At 54.9% G+C, this 15,979-nt stretch overlaps 1 protein-coding gene and 1 long non-coding RNA gene across 3 annotated transcripts; one reads left to right on the top strand and one right to left on the bottom strand.

The window, feature by feature from the left end:
* Positions 1-785: 785 nt before the first annotated feature.
* Positions 786-3,903, top strand: SPR (sepiapterin reductase (7,8-dihydrobiopterin:NADP+ oxidoreductase)). The gene is made up of 3 exons (XM_423038.8): positions 786-1,132; positions 1,894-2,184; positions 2,883-3,903. Exons 1-3 carry the CDS (start codon positions 808-810, stop codon positions 3,071-3,073), a joined length of 807 nt encoding a protein of 268 aa, XP_423038.2. The 5' UTR covers positions 786-807; the 3' UTR covers positions 3,074-3,903.
* Positions 3,904-12,020: 8,117 nt separating this feature from the next.
* On the bottom strand, positions 12,021-15,825 carry LOC107053335. 2 transcript variants are annotated; one of them, XR_001466488.4, is made up of 4 exons: positions 15,675-15,825; positions 14,641-14,800; positions 12,594-12,688; positions 12,021-12,176 (listed from the first exon to the last, which is right to left on the bottom strand). It is a non-coding gene; the product is annotated as an uncharacterized LOC107053335 (long non-coding RNA). The 2 variants fall into 2 exon arrangements; XR_001466485.4 differs by lacking the exons at positions 12,021-12,176; positions 12,594-12,688 and having other exon boundaries at positions 14,589-14,800.
* Between the last annotated feature and the right edge of the window lie 154 nt (positions 15,826-15,979).

Here is a 15,979-nt window from a genome sequence, read left to right as displayed (position 1 = left end):
TGCTCAGGACGTAAGAGCTGGGAAACCAGGGTCAGATCTATGGGATCTGACAACACTTTTGACTTATCCCACTTTATCACAGCACCCCAATCTGGTTGAGGCTGGAGCTCCTCCAGGTCCCTCTGGCCCAGCACTGCCCCAGCAGGGACACAAAGATTTGTGCCCAGTCCCAGGTCCTGGCGGCCTTTGGAGGTCCCCATGTAGGAGACCCCACATGTCTCTGGTCCCAATGCCAGTGCTTTGGTACCCACCCAGCACAGCATTGCTGCTGATGGGCACAGGGAGCTCCTGGGCTCCTGGCTGTGCCTAGTGCCCCTGGGCACCGCTGAGCAGAGCTGACTCCGTGCCTCTGCACCTCCCTACTGGAATTCATGGCCACGGTGGGATCCCCCCGAGCCTCCCCTGCTCCATGCTGAGCAGCCCTGCAGCACCTCGGTGGCTTTCCACTGTATATCCAAGTCTCTCCTGCAAAGAAAAAAAGTAATAATGATAATAATCAGTCTTGCAAATAACAAGCAGTCTTGGTCTTGGTGTTAGGTGCTAAAAACGGCGACTGCAGAGGATGAAAGTCTGCAGAGCCGCTGTCATCCTGAGCTGCAAGCGGAGAGCAATCCCCTTTCTACACGCGACAGGCCCCGCCGGCGCGCCACTCTGGCCCCGCCCCCACTTACGTCACAGCGCGCTGTCAGCCAATGAGAGGCGGCGCTGTCGGTGCGGCCATTCATTGCGCGGCGGGCGGTGGGGAGGGATGAATGGGGCCGATGACGTCAGCAGCGCGTTCCCACGCCCCTCGCGCCGCGCTCCGGGATGGAAGCGGAACCGGGAGCGGAACGGCGGCGTTGGGCCGCGGCCTCGTGTGTGTTAACGGGCGCCTCGCGGGGCTTCGGCCGCAGCCTGGCACGGCTGTTGGCCCCGCGGCTCGGCCCGGGCTCGCTGCTGCTGCTGCTGGCCCGCTCGGAGGAGGCGCTGGCCCAGCTGGCGGCCGAGCTGCGGGACTCCTGCCCCGGGCTGCGGGTGGAGTGCGTGGCCTCCGATCTGGGATCCGAGGAGGGGTTGCGGAGGGCGGTGGGGGCCGTGCGGGAGCTGCTGCCTGGAGGGCCGCCCGACCGACTGCTGCTCATCAACAACGCCGGTAACAGAGGGGCTGTGGGGCAGGGCGGTGGGAGGAGGAAGTTGGTGCCTGTGGGTCCTGCAGCCCCACGCTCCGGAGCACGATCCTTTGGAAAAGCTTGTAGCCTTGCTTTATGGGCAAGCTTTCACGTCTGCTGGCTGCAGTGCTTTTTCTTTACCTATTATTGCTATAAATAAGACCAGACAACCCAGTAGGTAATGCTACTACTGGAATCGGACCTCAGGTCTTGGTTCAGAAGAAAAGGGAACAGCAGGAGAGCGTGGTGACCCCTGAGGACTTTGCACCTGGGGCTGAAGGTTGGGAGCTGTTTGCTTTGGCAGAGCAGCAGAGCTGGCTGGAGGGGGGGGGGAAGCCTGGGGAAGAGATGGCTCCCAGTGACCTCGCTGTGGCTTTCCAGTGCTTAAAGGGAGCTTATAAAGGGGTGGATAGGACGAGAGGTGATGGCCTTAAGTTGTGCCAGGGAAGGGCCAGGTTGGGTAGGGGTCAGATCAGGTTAGGTTTTGGTCTCCAAAAGAGTGGTAAAGCACTGGCGCAGCTGCCCAGGGAGTGATGGGGGGTCATGAACCCTGGAGGTGTGCCAGAGCCATGGAGATGTGGCACTTGGGGATGGGATCAGTGGGCACGGGTTGGAGTTGGCGATCTTAGGAGCCTTTTCCAACCTTTATGATTCTGTCTTTGTTAGCATCGTGGCATTGTTTGGGGATATGGGTGTCCCAAACCCACACTCAATTCCTCCAACCTCATCTGCTCTCCCTCCCCAGGCTCCCTGGGCGACATCTCCAAATCCTTCCTCAGCCTCACCGACCCCAATGAGATCAACACCTACTTCGCCTTCAACATCACCTCGGCGCTCTGCCTCACCAGCAGCGCCCTGCAGGCCTTTGGGATGCGGCCAGGCTGCAGCAGGACAGTGGTGAACATCTCATCTCTCTGCGCCCTGCAGCCCTTCCGCAGCTGGGCGCTGTACTGCAGTGGGAAGGCTGCCCGGGATATGATGTTCCGTGTGCTGGCAGCGGAGGAACCCGACGTCCGTGTGCTCAACTACGCTCCAGGTGAGGAAGGGGATGCATTCACAGAATGGCTGGGGTTGGAAGGGACCTCAAGGATCATCAGCTCCAACCTCCCTGCTGCATGCAGAACCACCAACCTCCATATCTAATAATAGACCAGGCTGCCCAGGGCCCCATCCAGCCTAGCCTTGAACACCTCCAGGGATGGACGGGACATCCACAGCCTCTCTGGGAAGCTGTTCCAGCACCCCACCACTCTCTTTGTAAAGAACTTTCCCCTGATATCCAACCTAAATCTTCCCTCCTTCAACTTCAAACCCTTTCCCCTTGTCCTGCCGTTATCTATCCTTGTAAAGAGTTGACTCCCCTCCTGTTTGTATGCTCCCTTTAGGTCCTGGAAGGCTGCAATGAGGTCACCCCACAGCCTTCTCTTCTCCAGGCTGAACAAGCCCAGTTCCCTCAGCCTGTCTTCATAGGGAAGGTGCTCCAGCCCCCTGATCATCTTTGTGGCCCTCCTCTGGACCCTCTCCAACAGCTCCCTGTCTTTTTTGTATTGGGGGCTCCAGACCTGTACACAGTACTCCAGATGGGGCCTCACAATGGCAGAGTAGAGAGGGACGATCACTTCACCTCACTGCTATGGGCTTTAATGGAAGAGAGATTTTCCTCCTGCACCTGGAGGACTGAGCACCAGGTCTTGCTTTCAGCTCACATACTTTCTTTTTCTGCTCTCCCCCCAGGTCCCCTGGACACAGACATGCAGCTCTTGGCTCGCACTAGGACTGGAGATGCTGAGATGCGTCAGCAATTCCAGAGCCTGCATGACAGTGGGCAGCTGATAGACTGTGCTGTGTCGGCCCAGAAGCTGCTGAGGTTGCTGGAGGAGAATACCTTCACCTCGGGTGCACACATGGACTTTTACAGCGTCTGAGCTGCTCTCATCTCCATACTCTGCTTTCTGCCCTCCGTAGTGCCTGCTGCTCCCTGTGGTTTGGTGGCTGTTTGGGTGCTGCACAGCCTTCAAAGGACATCTCTGCGTGCCTTATGGATGCTCCCTGTGTCCTCGTGGGGGGATGGGTGGGGGGAATCACTGCTAAGCTGAGCCAGAGTGCAAAGAAAGCCGTGCTCTGAGGACTGCTTATCCAAGGTCTTGTCCTGCCTGAGCCCTGCTGAGCCCTCCTGTGCACACAGCAGAAGCAAAGGGGTGGGGGGAGCAGAGGTGGCTTCCCCAGTGGAATGGGAACTAGACAGAAAGCACCATGCTAATGCATTGCTGCATTGAAGTCCTTCACACCCCAGTGAGTGTGGATGCACGCTCCCTGTTCTGCTCATTCAGAGGCAAGAGCTGAGCAGCAGAGGGAGCTGCCTGTGCAGGTTTGGCTCTGCAGCACAGACCCACCCACCAGCACAACCTGCATGGGTTACAGCTCTGCCCTGGGTTTGTGCACTGCTCCTTTTTGAGTCTGAGCCTGGAGTTGGGGCCCGAGCCTCTCCTGGGCTGTTCTTTTAGGTATCTGTGGGGTTTTATCCTTGTTTTTCCCACCAGAATGCAGAAGCTCATAACTCATCGATGTGCCTATCTAGAAAGCTGTGCTGGAAGCGAGAGCAGCACAGTGCTAACAGTAAGGCTGGCATCCCATGTGCCCTCCAAGTGCCCAACCCAATGGCAGCCACCTTCCTGCTGCCCTCTCTCACAGCCCCCTATCCCAGTTTTTGCCTGTCTATCTTCATCTGCAGTCATTAAAAGTTTCCTGTCCTGTCTTCCTCTTCTCTTCCATGTTCAAAGAGGGTACATTTCCAGGAGGGTGGGAGTGGGGAGCCTGGCTTAAGCATCACCATCCAACAGGGCACCACGTGGGTCTGTGTCCTAGAGCACCTGCACCACAGGCTGCCACTTCAAATCAGGCATTTCTCCAACCAAAGCCTCTTCCCCGGTGAGAAGTTTTCAGCTTTTCTGCCTAGATTTGCCACACTGGCCTTAATTCAAGTGTTTAAACACATGCAGGTCTGCTGGGCTGCCCAAGCACCCCCTGTGCCAATAGCCGGATGCTGGGCATGGATGTAATGCTTGTGGGCTGAAAGCAGCAGGAAGGGGTGACCTCACCTCTGTCCCCACTCCCCACTTCAGCCCTCCAGCTGCACTGTGGGTTTATCTGGAGTCCCTTCATGCTCTCAGTCCCTTCCTGCTGTGTGCCTCGTTGATTTTGTTCCTTAATGCGAATGCCAGGAGGGTGCCCATTCTCAGCCCAGACACCTCTTGGCTGTTATTTAGGGCTTTACTCTGCCCATAGCAGGCTGCAAGAGCCTTAGAGCCCACATGTCCCACTGGTTGTCCCAAATCACAGAATCAGAGTCATCACAGAATGGCCTGGGTTGAAAAGGACCACAATGATCATCTGGTTTCAACCCCCTGCTATGTGCAGGGTCGCCAACCATCACACCAGGCTGCCCAGAGCCACATCCAGCCTGGCCTTGAATGCCTGCAGGGATGGGGCATCCACAACCAAGAAACAAATCTTAGCTTACCTTGAGCTCCTCTCCGGTGCTCAGGGGCAGCTGTGAGCAGCAGGGGCAGAATGCTGGACCTGGTGTAGCTGGTCTTCAACCAGGAAAGCACAGCTTGCATGGGGTAAGGGGTAACGGCTTCAGACTGGGAAAGGGTTGGGTTACGTTGGATATTTGGAAGAAATTCTTCCCTCAGAGGATGGGGGGTGTCAGAGCTGTGCCCCATCCCCGGAGGTGCTCAGGGCCACGGGTGGGCTTTGGGGATCTGGTCTATGGGAGGTGTCCCTGCACGTGGGGTGGGTTGTGAGGTCCTTTCCAGTCCAACATAGGCTGCGATTCTGAGAGCCCCACTGGCAAAGCGATGGGAAATATTTTTCTCTTCATTCCAGCATCTTCTGCGACCAGCTGAGGGCGTGCCGAGACCGGGAAATAGGGACAGCCCCGGCACCGGCTGCTCAGGTTGGATGTTAGGAAACTGATGGTGTGGATGAGGGCGTTGAGTGCACCCTTAGTATGGTTCGGGAACACCTCCAGGGATGGTGACCCCTCCCCCACTCCCCTGAGATGGCCTCAATGGGACTTGGGGTCTGGCCCCATTTCATATCTATACTGAAGGTCTGGATGAGAGCACTGAGTGCACCCTCAGTATGGTTGCGGGTGACACCAAGTTGGAAGGAAAAGTTGCTTGAAGGTGGGAAGGCCCTACAGAGGGATCTGGGCAGGCTGATTGATGGGCTGAGGCCAATGGGATGAAGTTAAACAAGACCAAATGCCGGGTCCTGCTCTTTGGTCATGCCAACCCTGTGTAATGCTGCAGGCTTGGGGCAGAGTGGCTGCAAAGCTGTGTGAAGGAAAAGGATCCGGGAGATGTCACTGCACACAGCAGGGATTGGAGGTTGATGGGCACTGAGGTCCCTTCCAACACCACCCGTGCTGTGATTCCATGATGAGGAGCAGCTGAAGGGGCTGAGATGGTTCAGTCTGAAGATGAGGGGCTCAGGGGGGACCTCATCATTCTCAACCTCCCTGAAGGGAGGTCAGAGTGAGGTGGGAGTCAGCCCCTGCTCCCAGGTAACAGCGATAGGATGAGAAGTGATGGCCTCAATTTGCATCAGGTTGAATATTAGGAAACATTTCTTCTTCCAAAGAGTGGTCAGGCTCTGGCACAGCTGCCCAGGGAGTGGTGGGGTCACCGTCCCTGGATGTGTCCCAGAACCACGGAGATGTGGCACTGAGGGACGTGGTCAGTGGGCATGGTGGGATGCGTTGGGGTTGGACTTGGGGATCTTAGAGGTCTTTTCCAACCTGAATGATTCCATGATTTTACACAAAGGGGAGCATGCGCCAGTGAGACCCAGGAGGAGCAGTGACACGAGGACCCATCTGGGTGCCTCTGTGATATTCAGAGGTGACAGCCCCATTGACCTGCCCGCATCCCCAGCCCCCTCCCACACCACACACACTGCTGCCTTTGTGCCTGTGGATGGGGGTGAAATACAGAGAACTGGGTTATGAAAGGACCCAAAGTCACCACTGGCCTTTTATTTCCGTGCCTGTGACCGGGTGCTGGGGATGGCAGCGAGGGCAAGCCTGCTAAATCCCCCCAAAGCCTCCCAAATTAAAAATGGAGCGTGCTCTGCCACCTCCCAAATCTCAGCCACTGACCTGGACTGCCCCCGGCTCAGCGGGTCGGGAGGCTGCAGCCACGTCCCTCTTCCCCTTATTAAAGGTTTCTCAGCAGAGGGGAGGAGGAGGAGACGGTGATTTCTGGTGGGCAGAAGTGCTGAGCACGGGGCTTTCTGCGGGACGCCGAGTGCCTGGCTTGCAAACAAGCAGCTGCCTCTGGCCACAGGGCCAAAGGTAAATGAACTGCTCCTGTAGCAAGGCGTCTCAGGGGGAAAAAGGCCCCCAGGAGGGCCCGCGTTTCCCACTCAACCCACGTTCACGGTGTGGGGTCAGTGTGGGGATACACACAGCCAGAGGGCCCTCAACCTCCCACCACTCCATGTGATGAGTTGGGCACAGTGCAGGCTCTGTGTCGGGGATTGGGAGGACATTCACCCAGCCTGGGAGAGCTGGAATGACAAACACCTTCCTGCTGAGCTGGCACCTTTCTCACGGAGTCGTGGAATCACAGCGAGCCCTTCGTGCCACGTGCAAACCACATTGGTGCCACTGTCTCCCCAAGGCTGCCCACTCGCTCGCGCACAACCGAGCCAACACAACCCTTTGTGCTCCTCAGTCCCAGCAAAGAGCCATACCCTTCCATGGCACCGACAGCATCTGAGGGTGCTGTGAGCCTCTGATCCTTTTCAAACCACTGTGGGATATTGACACAGAGGATTTGCAGCCGGCAGCTACATCAGAGCAAACATCCTCTGCCGACAGCAGGATAATAATGCGAGCTGCAGGAAGGCAGACTGGGCTCTGCACCACTTCTACCCATCTCCCCTCCGTGCTGTCCCCTGCCCTTGGTTTTGGCTTAGTGCTAGGGACCAGCTGTGCCCCTCCAGAGCAGCTCCTTAATGTGTAACGAGGGAGCCATCCGTTAAGCAAGGAGAGATGACAGATTAACCCAGTTTAGAGCCAAAGAGCAGTGGGTTTGCTGGTAAACTGTCCTGTTCCAGCGAGCTTCAAGTGCCTTTAATGAGTTATTATTTAGTCTGCGATAGAGGTTAATGGGGGGACATTGCAGAAATGATCTGTGATTAATTAAACCATCTTTATCCGGCACGGTCGGAGCACCTGGACCTGTTGGGCTGGCACTGAGACGGGACGAGAACTGAACCCACAGCTTCAACATCAGCCCCAGTGCTCCCCATGCCCCACATTCACCAAAATTCCAACAGCAGCATCCTCCACGATGGGGAAGAGCTGCTGAGAAGAGTACGTTTTCCCTTTATTTTGCATGCACCACCCCAAAACCACTTTTTCCCATGGGTTTCCAGCCCATGCTCAACGCAAGCTGCGTGCACCCCAAGCCTCCCTCTCCACCTACAGATACAGTGACACCAACCATTCCCCAACACCCCATCCCCTCCGCACTGACAGAGCAGCTGCTTCATCTCGGCGCCTCCATCCTCCTCCTCCTCCGTCCACCTCCGGCTTCGGAGCCTCAATGCTCCAACCCTTTCCCAACGAAGCTGCCGGCGGGGCCGGGAGCGCGGAGCCGCATTCACATTCCTGCCGCGAGCACACTTGTCAGCCGAGCTGTCAGCCGCTCCCGTAATAGGGCCACGGCGGTCACTCGTGTTGGGAGTAAACACAGCCAAATCTGAGAAAACAAGAGCAGAACCGAGACCGGGGGCTTCCCACAGTGCACAGGGGAGCGGGGCTCATGGCGGCATGGGGGGACACCCGGCTGCCCCCCACCCCCACCCCCCTCCCCATGCCCCGAAAAATTCAGCCCCCAGGAGGGGTGTTCTGATGCTGCGTGGCCTCAGCGGGCATGGGGTTGGGTGTTCCTGTTAGGAAATGGGGGTATTCAGGGGTAGAATGGGGGGTTTGGAACCATAGGGTGTGGTGGGACAGCTCTGTCCTTGAGGTTCATGGCTGGGAGATGATGGGGCTGTTGGGGTTGGGGATGCATGGGGTTGTTGGTGCCGCGGACGTTCTTTTGGCTCCCAGACCCTCTGACTGCATTACCACAGAGAGGTGGGCAGCCTGGAAAGTGCGGGATTTAGGGACAAAGATGGGGCTGGGAGCGGAGCTGCCACTCTATGGACACCGCTTTGGGATGGGCGCATGGCCACGGCAATGGGGAGAGGATGTCGGGCCACACGGTGATACCCACAGTGGGTTGGAAGGTCTTAAGATTCAGGGAGTGTGGGATGGGCGTCCCACGTCCCGAGTTGGGCTGGAGCATCCCCGTGCTTTTCCAATACCCAGCAATACTTCTTCAAACCCAGAAGCCCTACAAAGCCAAAAACACCAACAACATTTCCTTCGGCGTGTGAGCTGCTGCGGACGGGGGGAGAGGGGCAGCTATTGTTCGCATCCAAACCCAACCCTAAATGTTGGGGTCCAAAGGGTTGGGGTCGCTTTGAAATCTCCGCCAGCCCTTTATTCCCATTAAAACATCCCCGGATCAGCCCCGAGCTGAAGTTTCTTCCCCACCCCCTGGTTGTTGGGGTTTTTTTCTTAATAATAAAGCATCTCAGATCTCCGCGTTGCAACTCATCTCACACCTAAGCAAGATTGCGTTTTGCACAACCCTTTCAGCTGTTTTCTCAATCTCTCCTCTGTCTCATTCTCAATTCAGGCAGTTGCTATAGGTATGTTTTAATCCCCAGCATGGTAGATTTTAATTAGTCTTTGTACAGATGGCCAATTAACATTCATTACTTTTGCCTTGAGCGATTAATTATGAGTTTGGATAGAATGGGAGATGGAGACAGAGGAAAGATGGGCAGGTGAATAAAAAAAGGGATTTTAATCAGAGTTTGGGATTTTTTCCCCCACCCCTCCTTCTTATTTATATATATATACGCACACACAGAAAGAGGAGCGAAGAGAATAGCGGCGAGGCCGGGCGAGCTGACCGCTCCCTTTGAACCCAATGGCTCAACCCATTGCTCAGATGGGGAAACTGAGGCTGGGAGCTCTACGGGGCACCTGGGGAACCGATGTGGGGCTGTAGGGGCACAGCGGGTGATGCTCCGGGTGCAGCCCAGCGGCGGTGCCTGTAATTCTCCCCTGCACAACACCCGCTCCCAGCTCCGACATGTCACTAATTCTTCCTAATTGATTTTTCACGCTCTGGGGAGGGGAGATTGTGACATCCAACAACAGAGCCCTGATGTCGCGGCTTTCTCCTCTCTGAAAGGAGCCAGCACCCTCCCCCCGAGCCGGCATACTTCTCCCTGGCCCGGGTAGCCATGGTGAGACGTTGCCCAAATCCTTTCACCGCTGCCGCGCCGATGCTGGCTGCCAATGCGCTCCCGTGCCAACGTGCTCACGCCTGCTATTTCGGGCTGGCTCTGTGCACTCCAGCAGGGAACATGAAAATAGCAAAGCCCCGGGGCTGCATCCCGCCCCAGCATTGGGATGGAGGGGTGCACCTGTGCGCCCGGCACACGTAGAAGTGGTTGTGTTGGGCACGGAGAGCTGCCCGTGGGGTGGTTTGGGTGCTCTGAGCAACCTATGGGGAGATGGGAAGGGCTGGGCCCTGCTTGCAGCAGGGAGGATCCATCCTGCAGCATTTGGAGGGCTCCCCGCAGGCGCTGCTTTGTGCCCATCCGGCTCCTCTTGCTCAAAATCTGGGGATTTCTTTTTTAGCACCTTTTACATCTTGGCCCCGAACCACCAGAGATTGTCACTTTTCTGGAATTGTGCATCAAAACAACTTCTCTGTCAGCTGCTCAGCCTGGAGATGAGGTTCAGGTTCCCCCCCCCATGGCACCGTTTGGTGCTGGTGCCACTCGTGTTCTGGTGCGGTCCTGCACTGCACCATCCATTAGTGGGCACGGTGGTGATGGGTTCATGGATGGACCTGATGATCTTAGAGCTCTTTTCCAACCTTGGTGATTCTGTGACCCGGTTGGGACCCTTTGGGCAGCCATTCCCATGGGATCCAACCCCACTGCAACCCAGCTCGTCCCACTGTAAATTGCAGAGGTTGCACGGATCTGGGGAGCAGGGGGGATCCCACAGTGCCAAAATGATGACGGTCACTCATGCTGTGGGACACGCATCCTATGGGAACCTTTTGGATCACTGCAGCACTGGTGAGGCGGATCCATCCTGCACCACCTATAGGGCTGTGCCCATCTGAGAGCAGACTATCCCCACCCAATAACCCAATTTTACATATGAAATATCAGTGGGACATGCAGGAATTGATGTCCCAATGTGCCTCAAAGTGCAACCACAGCCCAGAGTTTGGCTCGAGCCTTCCTCCTGAGGAAGAGGAGGTTCTGGGCACCTCACTACGGCACCATCCCCACCTGCAGAGTGGTGGCAGGGTATGGCCCTCTGTGAGTATACACCATTGAAATGCGCACATTTCCTAAAAGCAATATGGAACAGCTAAATATATTGCTCACAAATCTGTTTACACTAATAATGGCTGGGAGCCTGCCATCCATATGACTGCAAGGAACCATTGATTCAACATAAATTAACTGAAAATTACTTGTGAGAAGGAGAAACTAACTGTGTGCGTGTGGGTTTTTTTTCCCCCCTTGTCTTTTTTTTCTCCCTGCCAGGGATGGGGAAGCATGGAGACATTGGCACTGCCAAGCAGGGCTGCGCTTGGCAGCTCATGGCGCAGCTCTGTGCCTTCCTCGCCATCCCTTTCTCTCCTTTTGCAGTGTTGGGGAGCATGGGATGGAGCTACAAGCATGGTTTTGGGAAGGGATGGTGTTCAGCCCCCGTAGATCATCCCCAAAAGGATTTGGGGGCAAATGGATGGTTTCTATGCATGGGGATGCAGCCCCAATGCCCCCCAGTGTAACCCCATCCCACAGAGCGTCCCAACCCCACGTGTGTCAACCCATGAGCCATTCCTTTCCCAGCATCCGACCTCAAATCCCAGGCTTTGCCATCCCAGTGCTGCCGGGAGGGAGAAGCAAACACAATATTTACCCATCTTCCAGCAAACAGCGATGGAGACGGAAGGGTCCGAGTCATTATTTTGGCGCGGGCAGATTGCTAACTTTTTTTTTTTTTAATTACTGAAATAAAATTAAATAAAATAAAATGAAATTTAAAAAAAAAATAAAAAAAAATTGGCAGCTCCGTGCATATTAGTCGAAATGCTGCAGACTTGGCTCCCTCTCACCTCCGCAACATAATGTTAAATGGCATCAAGACAGTATATCAGTCATTTACATATGTTGCTTATAGACGCCAAACTTATTAACACAATAAAACTGCTGCTCAGAAGCCTTCCTGCCTATTTTTCTCATGGAGAATGTCAGTGTTGGAAGCACCTAGCCGCCTCGTATGGAAACACACGGGGTTGCCTTTCATATGGCACCCGGGAAAATAAACACATGAATCACACAGAGCCCCCTCCGACCACCTCCCAGGGGAAGGAAGGAAGGAGGACTCATTGCTGCGGAGCTCCCAGCATGGCAGGAGCCTGGCACCAGAACGAAGCACAGCAGGAGCACCCAGCCCCGGTCCTCTTCCATGTCCCATCCCAATGGGGATGGGTCTGGAGGAGCCCAGTGGTCTCCAGTCCTGCCCAGCAGATTGGGATTTTCTCAATGCAGTGCATGTCTTGCCCTGTTCCAAGGTCTGGAAGTGGTCAGAGAGAACACATGCATTTATTTCCAGGGTTCTCTATGGAAATAACCCCACACTTCCATACAAGGCACCTAGGTGCTCCCAGCACTGATATTTCCCATGAGAAAAACAGGCAGGAAGGCTTCTGAGCAGCAGCTTTATTGTGTTAATATGTTTGATGTCTACGTAGGCGGCTGATACATCATCTGGAAGCCACTCAGCATCATGCTGTGGAGCCAAGTCTGCCATCTCCCCTGCAACCAGGCAGTTTGGGGTCTGTGGGGCCATCACACCTTCCCCTGTAGAAACATTAAGGTTGAAAAAGACCATAGTGATCCTCAAGTCCAACTGCCAACCCATCACCACCATGCCCACTTGTAGAACTATTAAGGGTGGAAAAGTCCTCTGAGATCATTGAGTCCAACTTGTCGTTCCCCCACCCCTGTGATGGTGCAATCCCATATGGGACTTGGCTTTCCCAACAGCTGGGGCATTGCTTGGAGGCCTGATGCGGGGGGTCACACTCCAGTGCAACCCAATGGAGCACCCGAACATCCCTGGGGCTGGAGGTGTAATTTCCTGCCTTGAAACCATCCGGTTGAACATTCAAAGAGAGGCATGTTTGCTGCAGCAATTACCCTACAGTGCATGGAAAAATGTTTCTATGTGTGACATCCTGCAGCCCTGAAGCAAGCTGCTTGGTGGAGGGGACCAACCTTCATCCCAAAGCCAGTGGAGAGGGTTGGCTGAGCCCAGGTTGATGGGGAATACAGAGCTGAACAGTGTGGATGACTGTCATCCCTCTGCACACCTGCAAGCAAATGGGGAACAGCGTCTCCACGGTCCTGCACCAAATCAAGGGAGAGGTCTCCGTGTTTATGAGCCATAGAATGGATCTTTTGGGTTGGAGAAGAGCTTCAGGATCTCAAAGCCCAACCATCAACCTGTCCTACTGAGTCCCATCACTACACCATGTCCCTCAGTACCACATCCACACATCTCTTAAATGCCCCCAGGGATGGGGACTCCCACCTGAAAGGTCTCATAAGGACCATGGGCACCTGCATGATCATCTCCAGATGTTAGAAGAACCATCTCCAGATGTGACAAAAGACATAGCAATGATGATTTCAGGATGTGGGGGGTTTAAATATCTGCAAAGAGCTGGGTACTTTGCAGGAGCAAAATTCACAATGACACATGGCTGTATTTCCAATGGGATCTCCCTCCTTTGAGTGCTCATCCAACACAGGAACCGGAGGAGCTTGGGGACAGTGAGGGCATGGAGGATCTGTTCTCACCACCTGGTGTGTGGCTTTGCACAAACCTTTTGGCTTTTGTGCTTTTCCCACCTCCTCTTCCTACTGGATTAGGTTGAACATCCACCAATACCCATCACATCGCATCCCACATCTGTCTAGGGATTCTGGGCTGGTGTTCAGCAATGCTGGGGCAGTGAAAGTGAATGCAGACCCTTGGAAAAGCCACTGTGAACACTGCATAGGTGTCTGAGGACCCAGCAGCATCTGTCTTTTCTGGACTGACCTCTTCCAGACCATAGTGCATAGCTGTATGGCTTGGGGACTTTCCCTTCCTGGACTAAGTGATGGGATCCTCTCTCAACATCATCCCGAGACTATAGACTAAATCTCTGAACCTCTGAATGAATAGGAAACTGTTCATCTTTAACAATGTCTGGATCTACCATCAGACCCACCATTCCCATGTGATCTCCATCCATCCATCCATCCATCCATCCATCCATCCATCCATCCATCCATCCGTCCATCCGTCCGTCCAACCATCCATCCATCCATCCATCCATCCATCCATCCATCCATCCATCCACCCACCCACCCATCCATCCATCCATCCATCCATCCATCCATCCATCCATCCATCCATCCGTCTGTCCATCTGTCCATCCATTCACCCACCCATCCATCCATCCATCCATCTGTCCATCCAACCACCTGTCCAACCACGCATCCCATCCATCCATCCGTCCACCCATCCATCCATCCAACCAGCAGTGGACCAGCTGACAAAGCCACCATAAATTTGGGATACTCAGAGAGGTGAGAACGGCCCACACTGAAGCCCACCAGGTTGTGCAGGAAAAGTTTCTTCCCATCCAGCACACCACTGGGCCATGTCAAATTGAATAATAATAATAATAGTAATAGTAATAATAATAATAATAATAGAAAGCCAAAGAAGCAGAAAACAGGGAGCAGCCCAGCTCAGGAGCCTCCAGACCTCCTCAGCCCCTCGACCCCACACCAGCCTCCCTCCCTCCTCCCTTCTTCACTATGGGACCACAGTGGGAGGACAGTGTGAAGAACTGCAGGCAGGGGAGCGGCTCTGCCCACGGGAACAGCAGGTGGGGAGGTTGGGAGGAAATGATGCAGCACTTTGAAGTCTGGTCAACTTTTAACATCGCGACGAGCTGAGCCCGTGGCCACGCTCCGGGGCTCGGGGCCTGATTTTCCACATTCTGCCCTTTGATGCTGGAGGCTGATGTGTTACAGATTAACGAGGCTGTGGACGGCATTGCACCTGCTGGCATTGCATTGGCTCCAAGCTGTCCGTCTGTCCATCCCCGAGCATCCCGCAGCCTCTCCCATACCCCACACCCTATAGCCGCCTTTCGGTGCCCTTCCTGCCCCTCTCTCCCTCTTCTTCCTTCCGCTTTCGTTTGCTCATTGGAAAACCATTGTATTGTGTTTTAATGGGATCAGCTCTACTCTGTGCCAGCAGTACCCCCGGAGAGGGGCTGGGGACCCTCCGTGTGCCCTCCGCTGCTGCCTCCCGCGTCCCTCGGCTGCAGTGCCACCTCCTTTCGTTATAAAGCAAATCTCCTTCTCCTCCAGCACAGCTCCTCCCGGTCGGACACCCAGCAGGCAGCAGCCGGCATGCGGAGCTGGAAAAAAAAAAACGGGGGGAAAAAATGGGAAAAAAAACCAACTTAAAATATTGTCATATTTAATAGGGGGGGATTTTTTCCCTAAACCAAAGGAGATTCCTTCCAAAAAAAAAAAAAAAAAACCAAAAAAAAAAAAACCCAAAAAAACCAAAAACGCTTTTGTAGAGAGGAGGTGCTGCTCCTCGCGGAGCATTCAGCGCCGGGCAGGGCTCGGTTATCCCCCCGTGAAGGAAGCTCAGAGCCGGCGAGAGCCACACCAAACGAAATCCCATTCCCGTACCCCTCTGCCCAGCAGCCCAGCACGGGGACTTGATGGAAAATCGAAATTCAATTCAATTCAATTAGATCATCTCAAATTAAACCAAATTCAAAGCCACAAATTGAGCACACCACTCCCGCGTCCGAGGTGAGCACTGGCCCTGCATCCTCCTCCTCTTCCCTTCCCTTCCCTTCCCTTCCCTTCCCTTCCCTTCCCTTCCCTTCCCTTCCCTTCCCTTCCCTTCCCTTCCCTTCCCTTCCCTTCCCTTCCCTTCCCTTCCCTTCCCTTCCCTTCCCTTCCCTTCCCTTCCCTTCCCTTCCCTTCCCTTTTCCTCTCCTTTTCCCCTTCTCCATCCCCTTCCCATTTCCTTCCCTTTTCCCCATCCCATTCCCTTTCTCTTTCCCCTTCCCTCTGCTCCACGTCCCGTTCCACATCCCACATCCCTCTCCTCACGTCCCCTCTCCTTTATTTCCAACCCACAGAAATCCCCACTGAAAATCCAGATCAATCTTTCCTTCCCCCTCTTCCACCTCCACGGAGGGAAAAAATAATAAAATTAAATAAATGAAAATAATAATAATAATAATAAAATAATTAAAAAGAAAACTAAACGAGAAAAGCGCTCCGTCGGACGCGCTCGCTCCGTTTTCAGCCCTTCGTTTCCGCGCAGTTCCGTGCGCTCTCCTCCTCCCGCAGCCGCCGCGCTGTGTGTGTGCGGGAGATGCGCGGGAGATGCGCGCAGGGAGAGGGGCGGCCGCGCTGTGCTTGGAGGAGGGGTGGGAGGAGTGGGGGGACGGACGGACGGACGGCCCCGCGGTGCCGCGCGGAGCATTTCGGCGCAGCGGAGTGGAAAATAGACTTTCAACCCTCTTTGTGCGGGAGGGGAGGGCTGCCCCCTCCTCCGCGCCTCAACAAAA

Source organism: Gallus gallus, chromosome 4 (assembly GCF_016699485.2).
Source record: "Gallus gallus isolate bGalGal1 chromosome 4, bGalGal1.mat.broiler.GRCg7b, whole genome shotgun sequence".
In the NCBI taxonomy this organism is placed as follows: domain Eukaryota; kingdom Metazoa; phylum Chordata; class Aves; order Galliformes; family Phasianidae; genus Gallus; species Gallus gallus.
Note: the sequence above shows the minus strand (reverse complement) of the source record. Positions and strands in the feature narration are given on the sequence as shown.